Below are 27,000 nucleotides of genomic sequence, written 5' to 3' on the forward strand. Positions count from 1 at the left end.
ACCCCATAAACTCTTGGATGAACAACCGTTATTTGCCATTCAAGGGTGGTATGGCCGCCGCCAAAGTAGCTGCTACTGCACGGTACAACACTCGCCTACCGGATAGCGTCATGCGTTGGCCTGGGGGACCCGAAAGGGTGATACGCAAGATAATGCCGACGCCCTGTCACAGTAGCAGTGAGAAACCAAGTTACGCTCTTGAAGCATCATCATCATTTAAAAATGATGGATGTGCTTTTCGATGATGGGACGTGTAAGGTTCAGGAGAAAAGAGGTTGGAAAAAGGCCGAGGAGAAACAGGAGTCGCGAGAGAGAGGAACGAGAACGATGAGAGACATTCGAAAAGAAGGATAGTGTAAAAGTTTGTACCGAAGAGACAGGACGGTTTCGTGGAGGTGTTGGATAATAAATTAAATAAAGTGTTGTTTTCTTCCTTTTGGGAGTCTAGAATCCAGTTATTTCGCCCTGGAATCGTAGTGGAGGTACAGCCGAGGACCTACGACCGATAAGAAGAAGAGGGGAACTTTACTGTCTATAAAGTTCGGAATTTTCTAGTATGATTTCCACAGATGATGCTTTGGGTGTAGTTGGATTGGTTACGGCACTGAAAGTTATTAACTCAAAAAAAAACAAAAAAAAAAAACGGATAACGTGGTACAAAGATTGGTTAAAAAAAAAGGCAACAATATTCGCACGTTAAATTATTACAGGAATTGAGATTTGCACCAAAAGATTGGCATAATTTTCTCAGAATGGATCAAGATACCTACTCAAAGCTTCTTTTTTTCAATTCCTTTCGGAAATTGCTTCGCAAACTGTTTATTTTTTAAAAACACTGTCTCTGTTCGCTAGAGGATCTATTTCCACACCAATCTCTCATAACTATCATCTTTCTTAATTTTGTTATGGTAATATTTAGTTTCCACCTGCCACAAGCATTTCTCATTCCTATACATTTCAATGAATTCTTCCAAACATTCGCGCTGCCCATTTCGAAGACCACTCGTCATTGTAAACCTCAAGTCGTGAAAACTAAACTGAACTCTGGTGGAGGGTTGAAGTCGGTGTTTCCCAAAGTAGGACTATCCAGGCTATGAATGGGCACAAGGGGGTGATGGGGGGACGAGAGGAAAACATCAGTTTTCGAAAACTCAGACGATTTTACCAAGGAAGCCTTTGTAAATATGGGCCTTGGGCAAAAAAAAAACTAATATTGCGCACAGAAATTCGTACTTGTTTCATCAGAGCTAAAGTGTTTTTTTTTCTCCCTTTGAATGTGCGCTGTACATTCCAGATGTATTTTAACTGTAAATTGATCGGTAAAGCCTACTGTCACAGATCTCCACACCATCTGGGGTCCTGCATCCCCGGGGGCTGGTTTTACTAATGAATATTGCCATTATTCGAGCCATTTCCCCCCAACCCCCACAAAGATGGGATTGGGATCAGGATTCTGGTTTCAGAGCCCGAGATGATTCCAATCATTCTTTTTTCCCACGTTAAAAAATTCACTATAGTGGCGGCTCGGCAAAGAGAATAGCCTCTGTGCCCTGCGGCAGGATAGGGGTGGGGAGGGGCAGGGGGGTGACGCCCAAGAGCCGCGATGCACACTTTGAGGAAGACTGCTGTAACGGAAGATGTTAGGTGAATCTACACCATAAGTACAATAATGTATTTTGATGTTACTAAAACCTCTCATAATGACCGATTTTCATGACTTAAGTAAAAGGCACTACTGCCTACTCATGCTTATCAAGAATGCTATCCATATCTACAGTGATTATGACAATACGTGTAGGCAATAAAAGAGAAATTTTGGTATTACAATCGACGCCCGATATAACGACCCCTTCGTCCCATCGAGAATGGAAGTTATATTTGGAGCAAAGTCGTAGCGAGGGGGAGACTTGGGGTTGTGGTCGGGCCTGATTGGGACGGTCGTTATATAAGTAAAACATAAAACATTTGGGACTTACCCTACCAGTCTTTATCGCTATAACGTGAAGTTGTCATAACGAGCGTCGACTGTATCTTCGAAAACAAGCATCGTTTCTCCTCTGAATATACAGATAGGGGATACATGCTCCTTCAGCATCGTATGATAGCATTTTTTTTCTCGCGATAGCGTCGATTTAAAAAAATAATAATTTTTTTGCCTTGAAGATTTTTATGGTAACTTACGTAGTGTTTTTCCTTGAAAGAAAACTGCATTTTCACGCGACCTCTTACGATTAATTCAACTCAATTAGAAATTGACTTATTATTAAGCATAGTATGTATATTAATAGTATTACTCAATGATATAATTATATTATCAATCGTATATCTCTCTCAAAGAATTTTTCGATTGTTTTCTTACGTTTAACTAGCGTAATTTCATCTGAATGTTTTTCTTTCAATGTTTGAGCTGAAAGTTGAAATTCGTTGCAATCTGACAAGATGTGTCCAAAAAACAAATTCAATGAGATTCATTAAATGTAAAAGAAATGTAAAAGAAAATAATAAATTACAGTGATTTTTGTCCTATTGATGCTTGCTGGTTTTCGGTCAAGAAAGTAGTGGGAATCCTGCGTTTGAAATTGCAAACAATTGCAAACATTAACTAACTCGTATAAACACCTGCTTGATTTCTAGGAATCTTGATTTCTAAAGGAAGTACATGTGAAAGAATACTAAAATAATCTGATGTCACGGGGCCCCTAAAATCTCCAAGAACCATGCTTTATCAGTGAAAAAAGAAGAGGGAAGAAAGAAGGGCGAATATAAGAAAGCGGGAAAAAATACCTGCGCAGTTATACCTGATGGCCCATACACACGCTCAGTTATACCTGATGGCCCATACACACGCTCAGTTATACCTGATGGCCCATACACACGCTCAGTTATGCCTGATGGCCCATACACACGCTCAGTTATACCCATTTAATCGAAAACCCATTCCCTTCAGGTAGCCTGTGCAGGTCAACTGACGTCCCCTACAAACGCTCAGTTATGCCTACATAGTTGGCCTGTACAGGCATAACTGCGCAGGTATAACTGAGCGTGTGTAGGGCCCTTTAACGAGTTTTTTGGCAAAAGATGTTAAAGACGTCTTTTCGTACGAAGACGTTTGAATTGACCTCAAAATGGAGAAGGTCCAGTTGTTCTAGTAGTAGTAGTAGAAGGTCACGCGGCGTAGAAAGACCTGCTCCTCGGAAAAACCGGCTCACAAAGTTCAGCGGCCCGGTGTAGCTGCACCCATCGCACCTGCCCATATCTTAAGGGGTCCGTGAAGCCCCCCCCCCCCTATTTAAAAACCGTGCAATGGGTATATTCAATTATGATCACTAGGTAAGCAACAAAATTTTCCAGCTTTTTATAAAAAGATTTTTGGCTGAAAGTGTGACTCGGCACCTGTGGCAACGCAGCGATAATGGCGAGAGGACCGAAACTAGAGGGAAGTGCGAAATCGTACGTGATGGAGACGGAGATCGAAGGATTCGTCTGCAATTAAATTTTGTGGTCGATTATATTGTTGTAAGGATAAGTGATCGGTGGTTATTTATTGCTGAGCACATTATGGACTCGAGATTAGCTCAGCTTGAAACTGACTCGTCGCCGACGTTTCGTACGTATCAGCCGATGTTGTTTTATGCTTTTATCGATATTTATTTACCTTTGTGGATTGAAAAACAATCAACGACGTCGCTAATTGTACTGTAATGATTTTTCGCCTTTTCAAAATAAGCGTTTATCTTGTGTATGGGTCCGTTACTTGAAATGATAAGCAAAGCTGGACACAGAATAAATCTGTCTTCTCCGATCACACCTTTAATCAGCTTTCAGGTTGACTCTGAAGTTTGTACACAAGCTATTGGAAGCATGTGATTAAAAGTTTTGCAATTTAAAAAAGTAGTTGCGGAATTCCCCGACAGGGAGATACTCATCAGTAGACGTCCCCTCCTCCCCCGCCCCATGTGTGATGCTACTTATTAGGAATGTTTTCTTGAAGTGATTGATGTGTATATTGTTCCGAATTTTTTCGATGAAGTTTTTCTGAATTGGACTTTTTCTTTATATTATGTCAATGTGAACTCACCGAGAGTTGAACCTAGGTTCTCTTGTAGTGCACTTGCCCGGATCGCAAGAGAACCTGGGTTCACAATTCCTGGCGGAAACCGGGTAACTTTTCTTTCCGAGTTCACCTTGGCATAATATCCAGAAAAAGTCTAATTCCTTGACGTATTGGGCTGAGAAAATGCTGTCTCACTCCATCTATTGTCCCACTGTGTGTGTGTGGGGGGGGGGGGGACAAGCATACTAATACCTCTACTTCAACGTCCTGCACCACAGTGCGTGAAATATGAATGGCTAGGAGTCACGTTTACTTTTTATCTTTCTGAAGAAACCCCATCCTCTTATCTTACCCATGTTTGGGGATACATAATTTTCATATACTACTTTTCAAAATGCAAAGTCTATATAATTTATGCTTTTTAAAAGCGAAAATGTGTCATAATTACGCTCAGCATTTACATAGTGTGTCATAGGGATATGCGTAATTTTCTCAGTTTTTTCCACACAAAATAACACTAGAATCTTGGCTTGGGGGGTTCAGAGTTCTAACCCCCCCCCCTTTTTTTTGCATATTGCAATGAAGCGTGTCTTATTATTTATTTAAAAGCCAATATTTCTTGCATAAACTAGGTCATCCTGATAACATGAGAATCTGTGCATTACAAAACTCTCTCTCTCTCTGCGTGTGCTTTAAATTATTTGAAATTGCAGTATGACCCTCCTATCATTTGAGCTTCAATTAGCCAAGTTTCGGAAAAATCTGAGGTACTTGCTACTTTTCATAAATTTATTTTTTTAATTAGTTGCAGGAAAATGTTTGCATTTCGAAAAACTGGTTCTATTTGAATTGAAGACTTTGTATCAGAAAAACATCTTAAAGGTCTAGACATACATATCTCCACTATACCCGACACCTGTGTCGGCATCAGTTGATGTGACCTGTGACAAAAAAAAAATGCTGCAGTGGTCTCAAGTATATTTCAAAATCACTTGAGGAACTAGCAGCACACCTCCAGTTCACTTAAATGGATCGTGGTTCATTTGCAGATTAGCCTATTGAGTGGTTGACGGCACATTTCCAGATCTCTCGAGTGGCCCACAGCACACTTACAGATCACTTAAGTGGTTGTGGCATTTTTATAGATAATTTTGCAGGCTCTAGGCACATTTCCAGATAACTCAAGAAGCCCACAACATATTTCTGAAACAAGAATTTGGCCTGCACTTCCCAAAACATTGAGCACCCTTGTGCTAAATATCCGACATAGGTGTTTCAGCAACTGGGACTTTGTCAATGAGTGCTTTAAATTATTATTGAACACTGGCAATGTTTTATCATTGAATCAAGTCCCAACAGATTAAACACCCTTAATTATTATTGATTTTATCTCCATTTGCCATCTGTAGAGGAGCCAATTTTTGGTTTAGAAGATTTCACGTACACACACAGAGTGAAATACATGTGCTGTTTCTTACAATATGCTCCTACTGAGTTGAGATGCACTCCTAGGTGTTATCGGAATTTGACACCATCTGCCCTCTACAGGTGATTTTATTTATGATGGCCAGCCATCATTGACTGCTGAATAAAAACAAGTGTGTACGTGAGGAAGAGAGTAGGCTACCGCTGTCCCCCGCAGATTTTTTAAATTTCTATATATGACTCTTTTCCTCTCTCCCCAAAAAAGATCCCCTCTCTCCAAACTATAAACAAGAACATATATATGTAGTCAAACTGAGCAAATTTTCACCTGCATGTGAAGATCCTATCATTTTTGCAGGTTTGTCACGTACAAAAAAAAAATCTGGCCAAATCATTCCAAAATAAAAATTCCTATTGAGAAAATACATATACACAAACACAAAAACTTAATACATATACAGATTATTTACAGAAATATTTAGAATAATTGCTAATCATTATTAATTTACTCTAAGGCTATTATAGCCAAATTTCAATTGCTAATTTACTGAAAATTTTAACTACACCAAACTGGCTGCATTAAAATCTTGAAGCAGACAACACAGCTTCATTAAGCTAACAGCTAGCATATGGCAACGGCACGGGCAAGACACGGAAAGGTGTGGTCTGAAGGAGGATGAGCAGAGTCGCAGCCAACTGACGCCCGAGCTACGGTCCTGGCACGGTGAGGATATGTGTGTGTCCAGACCTTAAACCTGTTATTGCTCACCAGCACCATAATGCTCCCTGAACCATTAAAGAGCACAGTCAAACCTTGTTATAACACCACCATCCATTACAAAGAATTTTGGCATTGCAACGAGTCTGGTGTTGTATTGAATCATGACAAAAATTACCTATTTTATATGCATTCAATTTGAAGTTGAGAAAATTCGTAAAATTGTACAATTACTCAACTATTTCGTGGTATAAAAGTCAACAGATACCCTTACATATATACCTCAAACATACACCTATCTTTAAAAGTATTTTAATGATAAAATATTCTGCATGCATTTAGCGATGCATTTTACAAGTGCCAAAACAAAATAAACAAAAGAAAATAATGGCGGCATTGTGTTTAGTTCGCATTGGTGTGATAATCACAAATTTCCCAGAAAGAACAGCTTTTGACATGAATCGAGGGAGATGATGTCTTATGGTGAAGTGTGAGGTGGTGGAGTCTTATATGGAGGCTGATGATTCCCCTACCACCAAAATGTGATGACTAAAGAGTAAAAACCATGCACTGTTGAAAAACTTATCTTGGCAATGTTGAGCAAACTGCAGTAGCTACACTCATTGCGCACGTGATCTAGTAAACTTGATCTGTTTCTTTGAATAGGTTGGTTGTTTAGCTTTAAGGCCCTTATACATGTCCAGGTATTCATGAACAATATGCTTTCTAGACCCCCAATTGACCACACCATTCTTTATTTCTTAAGTCATTTGCTCTAAACTGTTGATGATAACAGTGGAATCAAAAGAAATCTTCAACTCCTTTGGGGAGAAAAAAACAAAGCGATGGCCAAGAAATGCCATAGAAATGCTTGGAAAATGAATTGTACACTTCCAAACAATAGTTAGTGCTCAATTGAGTTTTCTAAATTATAATGACCATATGAAAGATTTTTTCACTGAAAATTTGTGGCGCTAAGCTGGGTTGGCACTACTGTAGGGTTTGACTGTACTTGTATGAAGACATTGAAGGGCTATTTTTCAAAGCAATTTATGTAACGTAATCTTCGAAATGTCGTAAACTGTAAATACATTAAGGCTGCTACACATGTTTCAATGTATCTGACAGGCACACCTGTGCATATCAGGCATACCAAAGCATGTGTAGCAGCATTTATAGTATTTCATGTAATATTATGCAGTGAAACTTCCCCCTTCCCCAATGGGCATCTCCTGTTAGCGAGCAGTTTTCTGATCCCTGGTTCAGTGTAATAGGGCTATAATTTATTAAACCCTATTTTTGCTTCCTGTTAGCAGATATCAAACTCTTATGTTTTTGCAAACTCTAATTTATTAATTTTTTTATCATAAACCGAGAATGTATCATTCAACTAAGGTTATGTTTGATCCACGTGAAATGCATGTTGGTAAATACGATAAATCGTCTATTAAATTATTAAGTAACTGAACTGTTGGTTTTGTTTGTTGATAAGTGTGATACATTTTAGCATTAAAATGAAGTGGAACCATTTGCGACAGAAGACAAATGTGGTATAAATGTGAACGCTGTATAAACCAGGGTTGTCAAATTTGCTTCCCAGGTAGATACCCATTTTCCTCCCGGGCTGGGTTTTTTACGCTAAAAAACCTGGGTTTTTTGGGGAAAATTGTTTGTTTCCGAAGAAAATGTGTTGTTTCAGGTTAAAATTTTATTTTAAGGTTAGTTTATGTATTCCAGAAATTGCTGCATAGTGCAGTGTTTAGAATATGTATATTTCGAAGTATTTTTAAAAGATTTTTTTGGGAGGAAAAATGTGATAAATAATTTCTTGGAATCACACACTTTTTTATAATTCTTCTAACTACTTTTTTTTATGTAAGCATTTAGGTACGAGATTCACATATTAAAATGTTCCAAAAACCGCAAATAGATAATGTATCCATGAACCTAAATATGTAATATATGTATTATACCTGATATGTGATAAACATATCCAAAGAAATTATTGCTTATTTATAATCTATATATAGTTGAATCCCGTTTTAACGAACACTTTTTCTAATCCCCCAGATAATTTTACATAGGAACAATACAAAAACCTGGAATTCCTTTATAACGAAATTTTGTTATAACGAAGTTATTTCTCTGGTCTCTTGGAGTTCGTTATATCGGGATTCGACTGTATATAATTGATTTTCTGTCTCTGTGTGTGTGTATGTTCTCTGTACAAATCTACAATTTTAGATTGATCGTCGCCAAATTTTGCATATATACCAAATGGAACCCGACTTGAACGATAGGCTACTTTGAAATTCTGTTATGTTCTGTTCATGTTATTCTGTAGTTTTAAGTTCCCAAAAATGGTTAATTTGGACAAGTGGAAAACACCTCCAGAGTAGTGAATCCTCAGAATGACTGCTATCTCCTCCTCGTCAGAGCAGGGCAAATGCCCCAAATAGGCAAAAAACTGTAGGGCAACAATGGTTTTTGGGCCTCAACTATCACTTTTTGGAACAATTACTTTGGTTACCATGGTTCCCTAGCAATGCGTTTCAGACATGTATATGCCTTTACAATGGTTTGTCACTTCTTTAATGCTACCAGCCAGTGTATGTATAATAGTTTATGCCTTTATAATGGTTTTCCACTTTTTCAATCCTCCTAGTAATGAGAGTTTTTTGAATAGACGCCAGAATCATCCTCAACATCACTTTGAGGGACAGACAAAGGATGATCCTCGTAGAAATCAATATTGAAATTGCAGATTTTATTGTAGAAATGCAGAAATTTAGTGTGGTTTTCTGCCACATCAATAATTTTAAAAATTGTTGTGAAATCTCAATTTTTGAAATATTGAGTTCGCTTAGAGATACGAAGCCCAGAAAATTGAATATGAAGTAATTAGCCAGACCTACTTTTAAGTTGGATAAATCCATGCGATAACATTGATTTCAACTTTTTATTTACATCTTCTCGAGCTCCAAAATGAAAATGTGTCTGTATTGTCTTTTAATATTCAACTGCATAAATTCATATAGTTTAGGTTGTTTCAAAATTAATTATGGGCCTGTACATCAAAGAAATTCCACAGCTTTAACTAAGCATTTTTGGAAGTTGATATAGGTAGATGGATAACTTGAAGTTCGGGGGGGGGATCGAAATACCTAGCGCCCCTTGAAAAAGGAAAAAAAATATTCATTTCCATGTTTCTTTAAATCTAGATTTGTTTATTTCATGAGTCGTAAAAGGAAGTCGCCATGTTGTTTTACGTGGACACAGTTTGTATATCCCTCAAAGAAAGAGGGAGATATCACATGATCCAAAAAACCTCATTGAAGAAAACCCGAGCAGCACTGGGTATTATAATAATTTTCCACACACACACAAATCCTTGTATAAATAAATTGAAGCCTCTGTGAAGAAGTAAACCAATGTATGTAAACTGAATTTTCATTCAAAAAATATTTACGTTTGCATTACATTTTTATAAGTTTTATACAGGTACATCAGACTTTCATAACTGGAATATCAAGAGACAAAAATAACATTATCTAGTAATGAAAAGAAAATAACTTTGTGAGATTCTTGAATTCAACATTGGTAATGAACACCTTCAAGTGAAACAGAACAAAAAGTATAGTTTTTTCCGAAGATAAGATCTATAACCAGAAATTAAGTCTTAGCTTGATTTTTCAAAATGCTCACAATATAAGCCCAACCCCCCGAAAATTAGCCTGTTAAAATCGTCATCCTGATGAAGGTATTCTGTTGCTATACATGGCAGGTTGTCTTGTATAAAGTGATATTAATATACAATGTTATTGACATTTGTATTTAATAATAATTCATATTATTCTGTAGTTTTAAGTTCCCAAAAATGGCTAATTTATACAAGTGGAAAACACCTTGAGAGTAATGAATCCTCGGAATGACTGCTATCTCCTCCTCTTCATCAGATCATTTTATTTTTTACTTATTACTGCTCTTTTAAAAATATTTCAGAATTTAATTCAATGAAGCAGGGATATTTTTCAAGAGAAAGAGGGGCATGTGATTTTAGCTCCCGAAAGTTTGGGTTCGATTAAAAAAAACAAAAACTTAATGGTTCTGGTCACATAGCCGAAGGTTTTATTTTTGACGGATCAGGACACTTTTAAATACATTTTCTGCAGTGTTTGAAAAATTTATAGAGAAAAAGTTCAGGTACCATCCTAATTTCTAAGAATTTTCATTATCAAAATTCATTTGTTTTTACCACAAATAATTTTCTTGCTACAGTTCTGCATGCAACTCAAGGTTCAGATACAATTATGTGGAAGTGGGTGTTTTTGTGTGTGAACAATTATTCCCTTATTGTATGGTCAATTTCATTAATCAAATACGTAGTTTAACGTTCACCAAAAATTTATATTTAGGCATGATGTGAGATGTACACATAAAGGATGTACATACATGTTCAAATTTGATATGTTGAGGTTGTGGAAATGATAAATTCAATTTTCCCCAAAAAACCTGGGTTTTTTTAGAAAAACCCGTCTGGGCTGGGTTTTTTACAACCCTGGTATAAACAAGGTTCCACTGTATATTGTACCATCCCATTAGCGGATGAAATTTATGGTCTGATAAGTGTTCGTTATTGAAAGATTCTACTGTACTATATATATTTTGTATTTAAAACTGCAAAAAACATAATTTCCCCCATTTATGACTTCATTTAATCTAACTCTTTAAACTGCAATTAAAATCACTAACCCACCCCCCTCCCCCCTTCAAAATGGCATGTCTTTGTAATGAAGTAGGATTTTTCCAATTTTCAGCAAGTGCAAACTAAGGGGTATAAGGAAAAGTTTTCCATTTTTATAAAATTTCTGGGCTTGTCAATGCTAAAAATTAGAAGTTTTTATGGAAGCGAGACGTCTTATCATTGCTGCTTAAAGGGTTAATCTAAGATAGCTAAAGGAAGAGAATACAGAAAGGACTGCAGTGTTAAATTATACTTAATTGAATTCAATGTAGTTATATAGTCTGGTAATAACCCTTGAAAAAACTATTTGTGTGCAGTTTGCGTTGTTTTCTATAAATAAATGTAAATTTTTTTATTCAATTTTTTTTGTTTCTAATAAATACAAAATTACCAATTTGGAAAAAAAAATTGTATGAAATTTCAATTTTTTTTGGTTGCAAAATTTACTCATCCCTACCCATATTTAATTCAACTCTCTTCACGCAACTTTGTCTCACGTATAATCTCAAAAAAATGACAGGATATGGCCCCAGATATAATTTTTTCAAATACTTTTGATTGCCAAATTCTGTTGCAGATTGTGTTTATTTCAACTTTTTAAGTTTGAATAATAATTTATACATAGATGAATTATATGTATTTATTTTCTTGTTATATTTACATTTGAATAATTGTGTCATGTTCTAATCTTCACAGGATGGTTTGGTCATGGATTGAGTGAATGATATCATGTCATCTGCTGAATCGCACCCTGAAAATGAGTGAGTTCCGTTCCGCCGCTTCATTTTTTTTAATGGGCCATGGATATGATTTCTCACAAGAAAATCCTCCCATATCCGAAACAACCAAAAAAATGTTTTGCATGTGTACAGTGTGATCACAGAAAGATGGCCTCTGATCTTGCATGGCTTTTATGATGAAAAGAGAGGGTTCATTCTTTTCAGTATATAGGAAGAAATGGGAGGACAAAAGAGAATAAACATCCTTCACGGTTGCTGCTGGATGCTGGAGTCGTCTCCCCCCACAATTCTTCCTACAGAAGAATTTACCCTCTTTTTTGTCAAGAAGGTCATACAAGGTCAGAAGCCATCTTTCCTTGGTCACACTATATATTCAGAGACGTATGGGTGGAAAAGTTGTATGAGGGTTGATGATTAGGGACTGTTGAAGTCATCATCAATGGGGGAGGGGGGTTTCCGATTTGCTGACTTTTGATGACGGGTGGGGGGGGGTCTGGATAATGTCTGGCACATCATCAACCACCCATTATGAAAATATGAAATATTCTTAATGCCATCTTACTCTGTGAGCCAAAAACAAGAAAAACCTTTCAATAGTTTGTGAAGTAACATCCCCCCCCCACTATTGATAAGTGCCCTACAGAGCCACTTTAGTGATCTCTAAATTTTTCGCTGATCCAAGTGATCTGGAAATGTGTTTGGGCAGCTTAAGTGCTCTAGAACTGTGCCACGTGTCACTCAAGTGATCCATAATTATATGCCATGGAACACACTTAAATAATCTGAGAATGTGCCGCAGGTAACATGAGTGATGTAGAACCTCACTGGGGGCCATTTAAGTGCTCTAAAACTATGTCACATGTCACGGATCGCTTAAGTGTTCTGGAACTGTGTCGCGGGTCATTTAAGTGATCTGAAAATGTGCCAAGGGCTGCTTAAATGTTGTGGAATTGTACCACGAGACACAAACAATCTGTAAATGTGCCGCTTAGTTCATTTTTACAAAATTAGATTTGAGGAGGGCAGGCCGCATCAGATAACCCCAGGGCCATATTTGGTCTGCTGGCCAAATGGCTTTATGCGATTTATCGAAATATCGCTTAGAGGGTGGGTTGCAATAAATTTATTAAAGATAAATTTTGATAATGAAAAATGATAAAAGGCTCATAGGCTTCATATAACATTGAAATTAACAGAAATTGATTATAATAACATACAGGTATTTTCTTTCGAAATTTCAATTAAAAAAAATATTTTTTTGCATTAAAAAATAAATTTTTGATTGTGGGGGGGGGGGCATGAGCCACCTATGCCTCCATAGTACGTATCTGATCCCACCAATATGCGTTAGAATTCAGAGAGGCAGGACTGATGGCAAAATTTTGCTGACAAGGGGAGGGGGTCAAAAATGGCTAAAAATTTTCTTACGTAATACTTGAACGGCCCCTTACAGAAAAAAGTGTGAATGTTAATTATTTCAATCTGTTCTTGGATAAAACTAAAATGCTGCCCATACAAAGCTGCAGCATATAAAAAGTTATGGCATTGCTCTGAAAATTTTTTTATCAAGCTGGACAATAACTAAATTGATTGACTCAAGTGCTACTACTGTGCACAAATAAAATTACAAAAATTGAACCCGCAAACAAAATGCATTAAACTGGGGTGACTTGGATACAGATTTTGGACATTTTTTGTATTATCTCCTTTATGAATTAATATATTGTTACGAAAAATATCAGTAACACATTTTTTTTTAAAGAATCCCTCGGGACAGTAATCTCTTGTTGCCAAACCAGAAATGTGAAGATGAACACTCCAATCATGTGGAAAGATCGAGAAGGTCTTCGTTGACCTCCATGTGGTGGTGCTGCCAGACTGGTACTACGGTAGAATTTCAGGAAAATTTTATGTGTTTAAAAATGATGCCGGAATAGAGAGAATTGTTGGACTTTAAGCTCAATACAAGAAATCTATTTGTACCGTATTTTGTAAAATCGCTTTCTATAATTACATGTAAATTAGCTGTTCCCCGTGTGAATGAATCTGTAACGTCCTGCAAATTATTTCATCCTTTGCTCATTTCAAGGACTTGTGAGATAGTATTTTACTAAAAATTACACCAATAGAGAAAAAATATGTTTTTAAATATTTGTTTATGCGAAGATAATTGTTTTGTAACTCATTGTGTGATGGAGAAAAATGGATGCTAAGTTGTACTCACCTGAAGAGATGGATACTCTATTGCCCTGGTATTTCACTTTTTGAAGCATATGTTACCATCTCACCCAACGAAATAATCAGGGACAAATAGGAAAAAGTATAAATACATAAATAATGCTTAAGGAATTATTCTTTTAAGTCTGCAGTGTAAATCTGCCTAGTTGAAGAAACCTGTTTCGGTGTTAATCTCTTAAATCAATTTGATCTTATCTTCTATGTAATTTTTAGAGGGCCTGGAGCCTAAAATTTTCCCATATGTTGGTGTCATCTGTATAAACTGTGTGTGCCCATAACAAATATAAAATACTGTCCTCACACACACAAGTCACCCTGCAAATATTAAACATTTCACTAGTGAAACAACCAGTATTTAAAAAACTGTTATAATTAGAATAATTACCATCCATAGTCAAAGCAATAATTATACTTACCAAAGCAAACTGCTATCAGGACTAAGATGTAACCACTAAGCACTGTAAACAAAAGTTCATGAAAGCTTAAAACACAGGTTATGATTAAAGTAGGTGGGGGAGGGGGAACAGCTAGGATAATTGCAAGAGATTTAGGCACCAGTTTTCATCATGGAAGCTTACTCTGGTAGCTAGCTAGACTTGCAATCGCCTCTTTATTTCATTACAGTGGCTATGATATTATCTAAAATAAGAAATTAGAGTATGTGCCCGAGTTCCCATAGTTTATGATGTGGCATAATTTATTATTAAAAAGAGAGCTTACTGCTCATCTTTCTTTCTTTACAGTGACCTATTTCCTTGTTCTAAAACACTCAAAAAAGATGCTCGTTACAGTTAACATACTAAATAGCAGCCAATTTACACAAATCAATATATCGGGCCTAACATCATCCATTTCCTTGGATCATTTACCAGAAACTATGGTCATTTTGTTTTTCATGTTCCATTGTAAATTAATTGCATATTTGTGCAAAAGTTTTTGCTAGTTTTACCTGCAATCTTGATCTTATTTTATTAAAATTGTGTAATTGTGTTTATTTTATAACAACTAATAATACTTTACAACATATGAATTACTTTGGAAGCTTCTATAGGAACATTTTTTTTATAGTTACTCATCTTTTACAGATGAATTTTTTTCTTTCCCCCCCCCCCCCCAGTGTTTGCAAGGGAGATGTTTCACTACATTTCTATTTAACTCATTCAGTTTGGCAAAAAGGTTCCAATTTAAAAACGGTAGTATTATTACACAAACAAATATGCTTAATATCATAGGAGAATTTAGATCATAAATAACACACACTTCTCCCTCCACATTTAATTAATTTGTCGAACAAAAAGCATACAAGAGCAATACAAAGAATGGTTTGTGTGATCATCATAGATGAGAAGCAATATGGGAGTTGGTTTTTGTGCAGGCATGCTCTACTATTTTACAGCAGGGACAGCGCCATATAACAGTATCTCAAGACTAAGTTGTTTTAGAATGTGAAATCATATTGGTGTGTCTCGCCTCCCCTCCCTCTCCAAACATTTTCTTCCATAATCCACTGTTACTTCATTTGATTCCTCAACACAAACATTTATAAATTATGTGTTTAAATTCAGTGTATTAGGTCATGATTTTTTTTATTTTTTGATTGTTTTCAACTGAATCGCCTTTTAAGATCATCACTTTTTAATTTTTATTTTTGTGTGCAACTTTTATTGTGATCAGGAAAATTAAACCAAAACGAGCACCTCGGAAGCGCCAGGTACATAATGAAGTGGAAAGGAGGCGAAAAGGCAAAATCAATAACTGGATTCACAGGCTGTCCGAGCTGCTCCCAGAAGAGAACGGTAACAAAAAAGTAAGCTGATGGTATTTGTGATCTGTCAGATTAAAAGTATATGTTGGATATTTCATACTTTTATGAATGTAGTTGTTTTCTGATTGTTATGATTGCAGAGCAAGATTAGCATTCTGGAGCAGGCTGTTGGTTACATCAAAGAAATTGTTACTGAGAGAGATAAACTTCTGTCTGACAAGTGCTCTGAGGTTCAAGGTAACTATTTCTTTACAGTTTGGGAGTCCCCATAATATGAGCTCATTAACTGTATGAGAGATAATCTCAAGTAGTACAAGATGCAAGTGTTGTATTAAAACCTGTCTAAAAAAGCAACAACAAGAGCAACAAAATATGCTGAACATGAGAAAAATTTACATTCATTCAGCAAAAACTGAAAATCTGACATCATGAGGGACTTGCTCGCTAAATTAATTAGTGAAACATCTATCATCAGAATATCATGGCCTGCATCATGACTGAGGCATGACAAAGATATACGGGGTTGACCAAAAAAGTCTATTATACATTATAAAATTTAATTAAAAATCAATCAGTGTAAAAAATGCTTTCCTAAAGAATAGTCTGTAAGGAATTGCTTGTCACAATTAAGAATTTTATTTTATAAAATTATAAAAAGTTTCAAAATTTCATGCATTGGTATTTTCACTGTGCTATATCTATTTATAAATCTTACTTTTTCACAATTTATATTAAAAACCTCTTATGAAGTGAAAAATTAAAATCTGAGTGCATTTGTTATTCATTAAGTCAGTAAATAATGCGTGAAATTTGACTTGAATTTCTGTGTAATCTAATTTATAACAAATTACACTGAACAACAAATACTGATAGAGTTTCTGCATCCTAAACAAAAACAAAAACAGGCATTTCTTTCTAATTCAGTGTGCTGAACACAAATTTGACCATAAAAAAGCTGAGTTGGCTACGGTTTTTTCTGAAATTGCACATTTTGCATACATATAGTAACAGGGTATGAAAAAATTGAAATCAGATTTTTTTAAATTTAAATCGTACTTTTTTGATTATAAATTAACTGACTTCTTATTAATTAAAACAAATCTTGTTAATTACTAAGAATGCATATTTTCATATCACCTAACTGCTTTTTTCTCCTAATTGCTCAAATTTAATTAAGCATCAAACAAACAAACGAACTATAAGCAAAAAATACAAACACCAAAAATCTGTGTTTACGTAACATGGAAAGTCATTGTGCCCAAATTAACTTCATGAATTAACATTTTTTTGTAGAGAAAGTATTTTTTAATTCATGAACTCCCCCAAATTAAAGTGAATGAGTGGTGGCAACTCAATATCCCACATGTGGTGCAGACATGTCAATTCACTCAATGTACAACCAAAGGGCCATTCAGCATCAACTAAATAAAACAGATTCTATATTGGCAAGATTGTTTCTTGCGCAGTGAATGGATGTGTTTCCAACTTGCATGATGTTGCTTAATAATTTTTTTTTAATTTACACAAATACAAAATATGTACACATACACAATATCTATACAATATAAAAACATATATAACACTTTTGTGACCTCGAGGGACATAGTTTACATATTTTAATTCTTTCAAAGATTTAATGAATTTTGGTAAAAACAAACACAAAATTTTAATATGAAAAGTAAAGTTGAAAGCCCAGTGATATGTGGGTACAACATTAATTACTTTCAATCAACAATCAGGGCATAGAATTCAAGGCTTTATACAAAAAAATAATTCCTCTGTTTTTTAATCATTGGAACCCTAGTGCGACATAGCAATGAATTGAATATAATGCAGGTTAGCTAAGTTTATCTCCCTATATTTTTCTTCAATGTTTTCCATGCATAAAATCTAGAAATAGAGCAACTTTCTTTCTGAAGTGTATCTAGGGATTAAGTTCAAGTCTAATTTACCCCAAAAAAGATCTATACTACTTTTAATCACAAACTTTATCACATATCAGTAACATGCAAACTATACCAGGTTACATTTACTTCAATATCATTGAATTTATGTAAAGAAAAAACAAAATTTAAATATTGGGATTTAAATCAATGATTTTTGTTTAAAAAATCAAGCTGATTTAAATTGGCGTACCCTGTATAATAACAAAATGCAATGAATTAGAAGCTCAACATAAGTAATAATGCAACATAGTGAAAAAAAAAATTTATATACACAGAAAAAACAACACAGTTGTATTGAAACTTCGCCAATATATATGAACATAATAATAATATACATAAAACACAACACAATTACATTGAAACACAACAAAAAATACATCGAAATGTAAATAGGACAATATTGAAGTCATTTATATCGATATCTGGCATGCTACTTCGTTCTGCATTATGCTTGTACTGGACATAAGGAGTAACAGTGATCACGCTCAATGTTTGCCTTTTCTCTGGTAACGTTTCATACTATCATCACTTTTTTGCCATACAACAGCACTCATAAAGCTTGTTTTAATTTTTGACAAGGTAATATCTTAAAAACAATAGCCAATAAAACTTTTCAGGGTGATATTCATGTTCAGCAGGTCAAAACTATTTGGAATTGTATATTTTCATGTCGAATGCAATTTCATTGTTGTCCAGTGTTATCGATCACAGAAAATGTCTTATTGATGCTTTATCGCCTGTTAAATTTTTACAAAGCATGAAGGATTTGCTGAACTATTTGGTTTAAAAAAAGTACTATGAATTACAAATTTTCTTTCTTCAGTATGAAAGTCGGGTATAACTTTTTACCTGAAGACCGAGCCACCCTTAGGGAAAATTTTCATTAAAAATGACTTAATTATACAAATATTCGAACGATCTAACTAGTGCCGCGTCTTAACCCATGAGCCTACTCGCGCCTCAATTGAAGTTTTTCACAAAAATGAGATCTGGTTGAAATTTTCTAGAATTTACCAGGTAGGGCCTGAGAAAGACCACTTGGTCCGGGGGTCCATGATGTTCTTAAGACAGCCTGAGTCTAACATGTTGTGGCACCTAGGGGTGTGAAACATGGCAGGTCCTTTAGTACTTTAAATATTTGTCTTCAAACAATGTTTTAATAAAAGAAAAAAATTGGGTAGGCTGTGTCATAGACATGGCTGCAAGGTTTTGACGTGAATACGTTTTTTGTCTTGAATAGTGGAATAGAATTAATCATTTACATAATTATGTCATTATTATTGGCTTTGTCTTTGGAACTAATTTTCTAACAAATGATACCAATGTAATATATTTTCGATGTGAACTGCTTCAGATATAGCATAAAGCAATTTGTTATATGAATCAGCGGTGAACCTGGTGCCCAGACAGGAAAAAATATTGAAACCATTGATGCGCTTTTGCAATATGCATCTGATGATGCCATTGCTTTTGCCGTGTGTTGATTACTTTTTGGAGGTATGAGTGTTTGAAAAATTTTGTCATGCAAGCTTTTTGCAAATGTTCCCAGTATCATCAGGTGATTTAAAAGATGTATTCATGTCAAAAGCAGTGTTTTCGGCAAAATGCATTATATTCCCCCCCAATTGGAAGTGCAACAAGTACACCATGCATGGAAGAACCCTGTACTTGCTATAAAAAAAATTAAAAATTTATTATGTAGTAGTATTTATTTATTTGTGTAATAATAAAGCTAGATGGCTGCACTCAACTATGAAGATGTTTAAATAATAAGTGCAGCAGAAAGTGAAGAAAATTACAAGATAAACAAATTATTTTCTTACAGACCAAAAGAAATGCGTTTGTGAGATATCAGTGAGAATGATAGGGATATGTTAATCATTAAAAAAACGTATTAACATATGTGCTCTAGTTAGAATGATCAATCATCTAAACTTTATGCTATTTCTAATAAAAAAATTTTAATTTATTTTAGCGGAAGAAATTAATTCATTGAAAAGAAACATAAAGCAGCTTCAAGAGCAAAATGCTGCTTATGCAAAGCTTTTGAAACAGGCCAACATCAGCTTGAACTCACTCCCTAAAAAAAATCAGAAGTACAGTAATAAATTCTCAGAGGATCTTGGGAATGTTCTTCTACAAAAATTCTCATCAACAGTGACATTCAGCACCCAAAGTCCAACTTCAGTGGATAAGACTCTTAAAATTGCTTCTGATTCCACAGTATCTGTGAAAAATGCTGTCTCAGTGGCTACAGCTGCTCCTTGTAATGCTTCAACAGATAAACTTACTACAGCATCATTGATCACACCATCATCACCATCTCTTTCATCGTCATCACCTCAAATTCTATGCAGTGTATCATATACAGTTTGTAGTTCCACTTCAGTACAATCAACTGCTGCTCTGGTAAAACCTTCAGTTCTAAGTATGAGGAAGGAAAATTCTGTGCCTTCCAGTTCTGGTGGGGGTGTTACATCTGCATTACCTTCCCTACCTGTTATGTCAAGCACAATTGGTTCATCTTTTGGCAATGTATACAGTAAGGGTATGCAGATTATTATTTTACCTACAGGTACAAGCTTTGTTCAGCCCTCATTTGTTCCTTCAAACATCCCTGTTATTAGCCCTTGCCTTGATGGCATGTGGCCAGTTATCGTGCCTCAAAATGTGCCTCTGCAAACTTTGACTGTTGCAACAGATAATGCTGCGAACAGTGTTATCGTGCAGCCAGAAATAAATTTGGCTGGAAGCAGAACGATTGTAGTTCCTGAACAAAACTCTGTGCCTGTTTCATGTGCACAAAGTTGCAGCCCGAATGATGCAGTTTCAAAGTCTACTACTCTCAACAACACTGAAACTGACAAGATTTCAATTTCTTCAGAAACATCAGTGCTTCCTTCTTTATACATTTGTGCAGAATCTTTAAAAAAGAACCGCTTTATTGCTGATTCAACTGAGCAAGAAAAAACAGGAAATTCGAAATCAACGGAAAGAAACAGAACAGCTGTTGTTTCCAATGTGAAGACAAATTGTCCACTTATTTCCACAGCAGTACCAGAAAATGAAAAATCAAGTTTGCTTGAATCAGTGTCATTGCTCAGTGCAACTGAATCATTATCCAGTGAAAATATCTTGCTCACTGAAAGCATGAGTATTAAATGTAACCAAGATGCTTCTTTAAGTTCAATATCGTTGATTTCAAGTGAAACGAAGAAAAGAACCCCTTTGCCTTTGCAAGTGCTTTCAGCTAATGAAATAATATCATTGGCTAGCAAGCGTAAATTAGCTCTGAAATCTCCAGTATTGCACAAACAGAACAGTTCCAATGGTAGCAACCTTTCTATTAGTAATGGTAATAAAATTGTGACAGCATCTTGTAATGTGGTTACAGCTTCCTCAAACCCAACAAACTCATCACCTAAGCAAACTGCAAAACAGAAAAATTGCATTTCAAATTCTTCACCAACTGTTCATCATATGACCACCCTAAGCTCTAATTCAAAAACTTTGCAACTTGTAGATGTAACACCTAAGTCTCTCGAAGGAAAAATTTCAACACCTGTTACTCTGTCAAACCAGTTAGCATTGAAAAATATTGATGCAAACAGTGTGGTGTCATCCAGTGTATCAACATCTTTTTCTGTACACCATTTAGATACATCAAATAATCAGATGATCACTGATTCTGAGGAAGCAGCTACCTCTAGTATATTCCCTGTTAGGGTATCAAGCTCATCTTCATTGCCTCAAATATCTTGTCAAACTGCTGGTTCGGCTGTGTTCTGCAATGTTAAGAAATCTGATTCTGTTTCAAGTGGTGAATTATCCATATCTAGTCATGCAAATATTGATGAAAAATGTCTCAATGATTCAAAAGTTTCTTTGACCAATCCAGCAAATAATGTATATGAAAAATCAATATCAAGTTCAAATACAGGTGGCCCAAATAAAGAAATGTCAATTGGAAGAGACACATGTACTCATTCAAATGACAGAGGGAGTAGTAAAGCTGATGCAAGTAACCTTGCCAAATCAAGTGCTGTTGTCCTCTGCACTAAAAATAATGAAGCAAACAATGGTAATGAACAGCTAAACGGAAGCAGATTACCAGTGTGTGTTGAAACAGTTTTAACCCAAAATGAAAAACCGTCAAACTCAGAAAGTGAAAGTGTAGATAGAAGTACCAAAATTATGTGTGCTAAAGAAATAGAAATCACTGTTGTGCCGTTGCAGCCATCTCTTGGCAAAACCACAAAGAATTCTAGCAATATGTTCAATAATCTTTCAATTCATGTTTCTCATGATAATGAAGCAACCAAAAGTTACAAAGACAATGAAAACACAGTGAGTGAGAATGGAAATAAAGGAAGACCAAGGACAATGAAAAGAGCTAAAGCTTCATCTAATACAACACACCCAACTTTGTCTGTGAATGAAACAACAAATTTTTCAAATTCAGCTTTAGATGCCTTAAATTCTGCATTGATCGCAAGTGAGAGGTCTATCCATAATGAGTTACTTCCTAAAAATGTGTCAATATGTTCTACATCAGACATACTGGCTAAAGCTGCTGAATCAATATTTGGACATGATGCATTTAATAATATAGAGCTTTCAAGTGATGATCAAATGCAAACACAAGTCGATTACAGTGATCAGTATGATGCAGCCATAGCTTTTACTACTTCAGATATTTTCTCAAATTCTTTAATTATTCCCCCATCGACCTCCCGAAATCATGATTTTCATAGATCAAAAGACCAGAGCTCACAGAATTCTGTTGCTAATAGCAGTAACATGTATGTGTCAGAAACAGAAGAATGCTCAGTTGGAAATTTCTCAAGTACTGATCCATCTTTTTCTGCTGCCATGCCGGAATTGAGAGACAATGGCAAAAATTTTTTAGAAGAACCACCGTCAAAACAGGTCAAAGATAACTCTTGTCAGACAACTTCAGCAACCCCACCAAATTTGAATAAAAGGAGCACTGATACATCTGATGGAAATCAGTGCAAGAAAATAAAGTCTGTAGATGAAAATAAAGCACCTGTAGTTCCAGTGACATGGCAAAACCATACAATCAATTCTCTGTGCAGCATGAAACCTGTACAGAACTTGACAAATGTTCGAATTAATCCTAATGAAGATGTGCTATCTCAAAACACCATTTCATTGCTGACCAGACCAGAAACATTACCTCAGCATTCTAGGATCAGTATCAATTTGAATTCCACTACTTTAGATAACTGTGCTAAACAAATATCTTCATCAGATAAAAACAACACACAGTTGTGCAACTCTTTACCCAATACAAATAACTTAACTTCCAGTACAGCCATTTTCCATTCTGTTAACAATTTGTTCAACAGTATATATAGTGATGCTAGAAGTGAAGTGAACCCATCTTATTCTGCGTCGTGCAATAACAAAAATAGCCCAGATAGTCTGTTACCACAAGGAAACATTCAAATCAATGGAAAGTCTTGTGCTAGTGATGATTTTACTACATTGACAAAACCAAGTGTTTCTACTGCACAAACAGCCAATAGTAAAGTGACTTCACGCTCAATGTTTCAGATTGATCCTCAGCATAAATCCCTAGCATCTACTGCACCTCATACCATTGTCACGCAAACTATTTCTGCACTTAGAAATCAGGAGCCATTGAGTGTGTCTCAACCTGTGAGCGCCCTCGTGAGTTCATTTCCAAGCAGTATTGTTTCTCAGCACTTGATACCCAATACATCCACTTTACTTTCAAATGACTTCAGCGGTAGAAATGTTCAGTTCTTTGATCCTAATTTTTTGAGTTCAAGCAGTACTATGCATCCAGCCAATAAAACTCACATTGTGCCATCATCAGGAAATGCAGATTCACTGAGCCACTCTCTTTGTTCATTGCTGAAAGAAACCTCTGCTAGTGCTAACACAAGTAACGTGGACACTATCAGCAGCTCTGTTTTAATCCCAAGTATTCCGATTTCAACAAGTACTAACAGCAGTTCTTTTCCAACATCAACAGCTAACAAATACTCTGCACTGTCACTCATTTCGAATAGCAATTTCAGTGGAATGACAGAATCATTGGCTCCCCAAATAAGTAGCTCAATCTGTGTATCTACTGCAGCCTCATGCTTTGAAGCTCTGCACCCTCAATCCTCAAACTGCAATAGAATTCCAAAAGCTGCTCTCTCTTACTCAGCAGAAAGGCTTATTCACAGTCAAGACAAAGCCAGGCAAAAGACAAATGGACCCAGCTTTACGAGTGGGAAAAAAGTACCAAACTCTATTGGAGTATCACAAAATTTGAGCAAGACCAATTGTTTTGCTTCAGTTTCAAATCCAGACTTGGGTGTACAGTCTGTTTCTTCATTATCTCTTCCACCAGTGACATCTTTCCCAAGTTTTCCAGCTACGTTTCCTCCACCTCCATCTGTGACTAATGTTCGCATATCATCTAATGTCCATGTTGAACCCATGGTTGAATATCAAAACAATCAACATCCACATGGACAAGACAGTATCCTATCCCAAAATCCAAACTTTAATATTCCTCCAAGTGTACAAAATAACATTTGTGGTTCGCAAAATTCTGATCCGATTTCAAAATCACATTCTAATTTATGTTTGAATGTAGAAGCTCCGGGAAGTTTGTATAACAGTTGCAATTTTCTGCAAAGTGGAAAAACAGGTTTGGATATTATGAGAACCTCTGATAATGGTTCCTCTTTCCAGTCTATCTTTGTGAATAGTAGTTATGCTCAGCAAGTTCCAAAGCAAAGTTATTGCCATTACAGAGATCAACCACCTGTAGGTAATGGTGAAATAACCGAAAAATTGCCATCAACATCATTTCCAATACTACCACCCATTCGTTCGCTTCATCCTGGAAAAAGTATAATTCCTGACCAAAGAGCTCATATGGTGCAGAGCAGCTCACAAAGCACCTATGGCGGCAACATATACCACGAACCCACTAATTGCAGTCATGAAGCAATTGCTGGGAATAAACCGTCCATCATGAATTTGTCTCAGGAAACAACGTATGCAACATCAAGGCCTAAGCAAAGTGGAAATGGACAGATGGCAAGCAGTATTCAGCAGCAGAGGTCTGTTGCTACTACAAATTCCAAAGGAAAGGCAAAGAAATCAAAGCACAGTACAGTTCAGCTGCTTGATGGAAGCAGTAACAAGACTTTGAATTTCAGTGCAAATGCTAGTAGTATTAACTTTAACTTGTTCACTGTGCCTGATTTGTCTTGCGGCAAATCAAATATATCTCATGTTCCTAATTCTTACTCAAAGCATAATACTCAGCCTATAATTTCTGTGAGCATAGATTCAAGTAACCAGCAAGCTAAATTGCCCGATTCTATGCTTGGGAGTGTGATGCACCATACATTCAATCCTGCCTTGCATCAACAGAATGAAAGTGTTCTCAACTTGAATTTTCAAGCTCCCGTCTATTCAGAAGCACCCCTGCCTATGCCACCTCCTTCATTACCTTTGTCCTCCCCATGCACTACAAATCCTAAAATGACTCGTACATTTCCTAATACCAGTCATCACCCCATACGAAATTTCAACTTGAGTAACATTCTGCCAGATATGGGCAATCCTATTAATAGCAGCAGTAGCAGCTCATCCGTAAAGTTTCAATCGCCTACAGCTGTGCCTCAGAGTCACCAAGAACTACATCCAAACATGTCGACCGCAATTCTCTCTACTCCTCATCAGTCATGTGCTTCATCTCTTTATCCTCCGCATCCTGCAGCTGCAGTTCCAAGTCCTGTATCCTCTGTGCTAAATCATTGCCACTCTTCCATCACCAGCTGCAGTCAGCCCTCAGCACCGAATTCAGACAATCGACTAATTCCTAAACCTCCAAATCCAACAGCTCCATTCAGAAATATTGTTCATGCTTTACCATTTCCGTAAGGTTTGTTTGCGCATTTGTCCCCTCCTACCCACCATCATCCATGACACTGCACGCGATTGAAAAACGAATAACAAAGCTGTTCGCCTGTGATAATATTTGAATTGTGTATATTCAGTTTGTTAAAAAGAAGATGTATGTAGAAATGTATGTTATATACATATATATAAACATATCTATGTATGAATATACATGAGTACACTCTGAATCTAGATATTTTCTTTTACTGGTTTTAAGAAAGAACTTTCATTTTTCACCTCGTGAACACTGTTTAAGCTTTTGACAAAAGAGTTCACATGCTGTGGGAAACTTTTTATGACATGTTACTTTTCAATAGGAAGGGGCTTTTTTTAGTCTATGGGTCACTATTAGGGCTGGTTTGATTGAGCAATCAGTTGTTAATTGCAGTTAAAAATGTTAGTTGAGTTAATCGACTTGTGATCATATTTAAAAATATTTGAAGCAATATTTTTATCAAATTTTCACCATGGGGAAACAAGTCTGTTCTACAAAAGCTAGCGATGATTTCAGTTTCAAATCTAATTTCTTGGAAGTTTGGAAGACAATGCTAAAATTTACTGTTTTCACTGTAAACAGCACTTTTCTTATTTGGGAAGCATCAGTTTCCCCACCATTACCATTTGAGCAGTTTCAAGAGATAAAAATAACTCATTCAGCTAGTGATCTATAAATCGAGGGACTGGGTCAGTTTGCAACCAAGGTTGCGCTCGAGTGGCTTGGTGGTAAGATGCTCGTCTACTACTGTGAAGGTTGCTGTCATGGTCACGAGTTCGAATCCGGGAAGATATAGGTTAGATATTTTCCCTAATGAACTTGAGGCGACCATCTATAAAGAGCGCCTTCATTTCCAACCCATCTTAATGAGATGGGTAAAGTCCATTTATAAATTGAATTTCGCAAAATTCATGAAATTTCAAGAACCACCAAGTTGATGTTGCTGCATGCAAAATTGAAGATGGTACTGTCATTAATTCACGACTTAATTATACAGTATAATAATTATTGTGGACCAGTTCTAATTTGGTCCACAATGTCTGAAAGGTTGAAGGCCCCTGTAAATAGGCATAAACTTGTTTTCGGAGCCCCAACTTCATTTGCCACTATCGCCATAGCACCTATAGAAACATTGAATTTAGGATTCCCCCAATATTAGAAACCTTCCAATAACTTCACTCCTATGGGCCTATACAGGGTAGATCCTATCGACCGCCTAGTAATTACACACGTGATTCTTTGTGGAAAAACTAATATGGAAAAGTGTGTTCCGTTTGAGGATCGGACGAATATTACGGGAGTTACAGTGTTTTAAAGTTTTGTGACGTGTCAATTTTCTGACGATCAGTTATGCGCCAAACACCCAATGAAAAAAAATTACCCATGCAACGGGTTGCAGCTACTTAAAATTGAACT

General features: G+C 36.1%; 1 protein-coding gene across 1 annotated transcript; it reads left to right on the plus strand.

Moving 5' to 3' along the window:
* The first annotated feature begins 3,440 nt into the window (after positions 1–3,440).
* On the plus strand, positions 3,441–25,775 carry LOC149081171 (uncharacterized). Its single transcript, XM_089237953.1, has 5 exons — positions 3,441–3,607; positions 11,638–11,702; positions 15,594–15,726; positions 15,825–15,921; positions 19,606–25,775. Exons 2-5 carry the CDS (start codon positions 11,671–11,673, stop codon positions 25,569–25,571), a joined length of 6,228 nt encoding a protein of 2,075 aa, XP_089094079.1. The 5' UTR covers positions 3,441–3,607; positions 11,638–11,670; the 3' UTR covers positions 25,572–25,775.
* The last annotated feature ends 1,225 nt before the right edge of the window (positions 25,776–27,000 follow it).

Source organism: Pholcus phalangioides, unplaced genomic scaffold (assembly GCF_987345545.1).
Source record: "Pholcus phalangioides strain wild (caught in Gottingen) unplaced genomic scaffold, Ppha-v1.0 ptg000010l_1, whole genome shotgun sequence".
NCBI lineage: Eukaryota > Metazoa > Arthropoda > Arachnida > Araneae > Pholcidae > Pholcus > Pholcus phalangioides.

Excerpts from the sequence above, each read along its gene's own strand:
- LOC149081171 (XM_089237953.1), top strand. The coding sequence starts at position 11,671 with ATGTCATCTGCTGAATCGCACCCTGAAAATGA. Across the intron at positions 15,727-15,824 it reads AAGAGAACGGTAACAAAAAA|AGCAAGATTAGCATTCTGGA; the intron begins GTAAGCTGATGG and ends TTATGATTGCAG. Across the intron at positions 15,922-19,605 it reads CAAGTGCTCTGAGGTTCAAG|CGGAAGAAATTAATTCATTG; the intron begins GTAACTATTTCT and ends AATTTATTTTAG.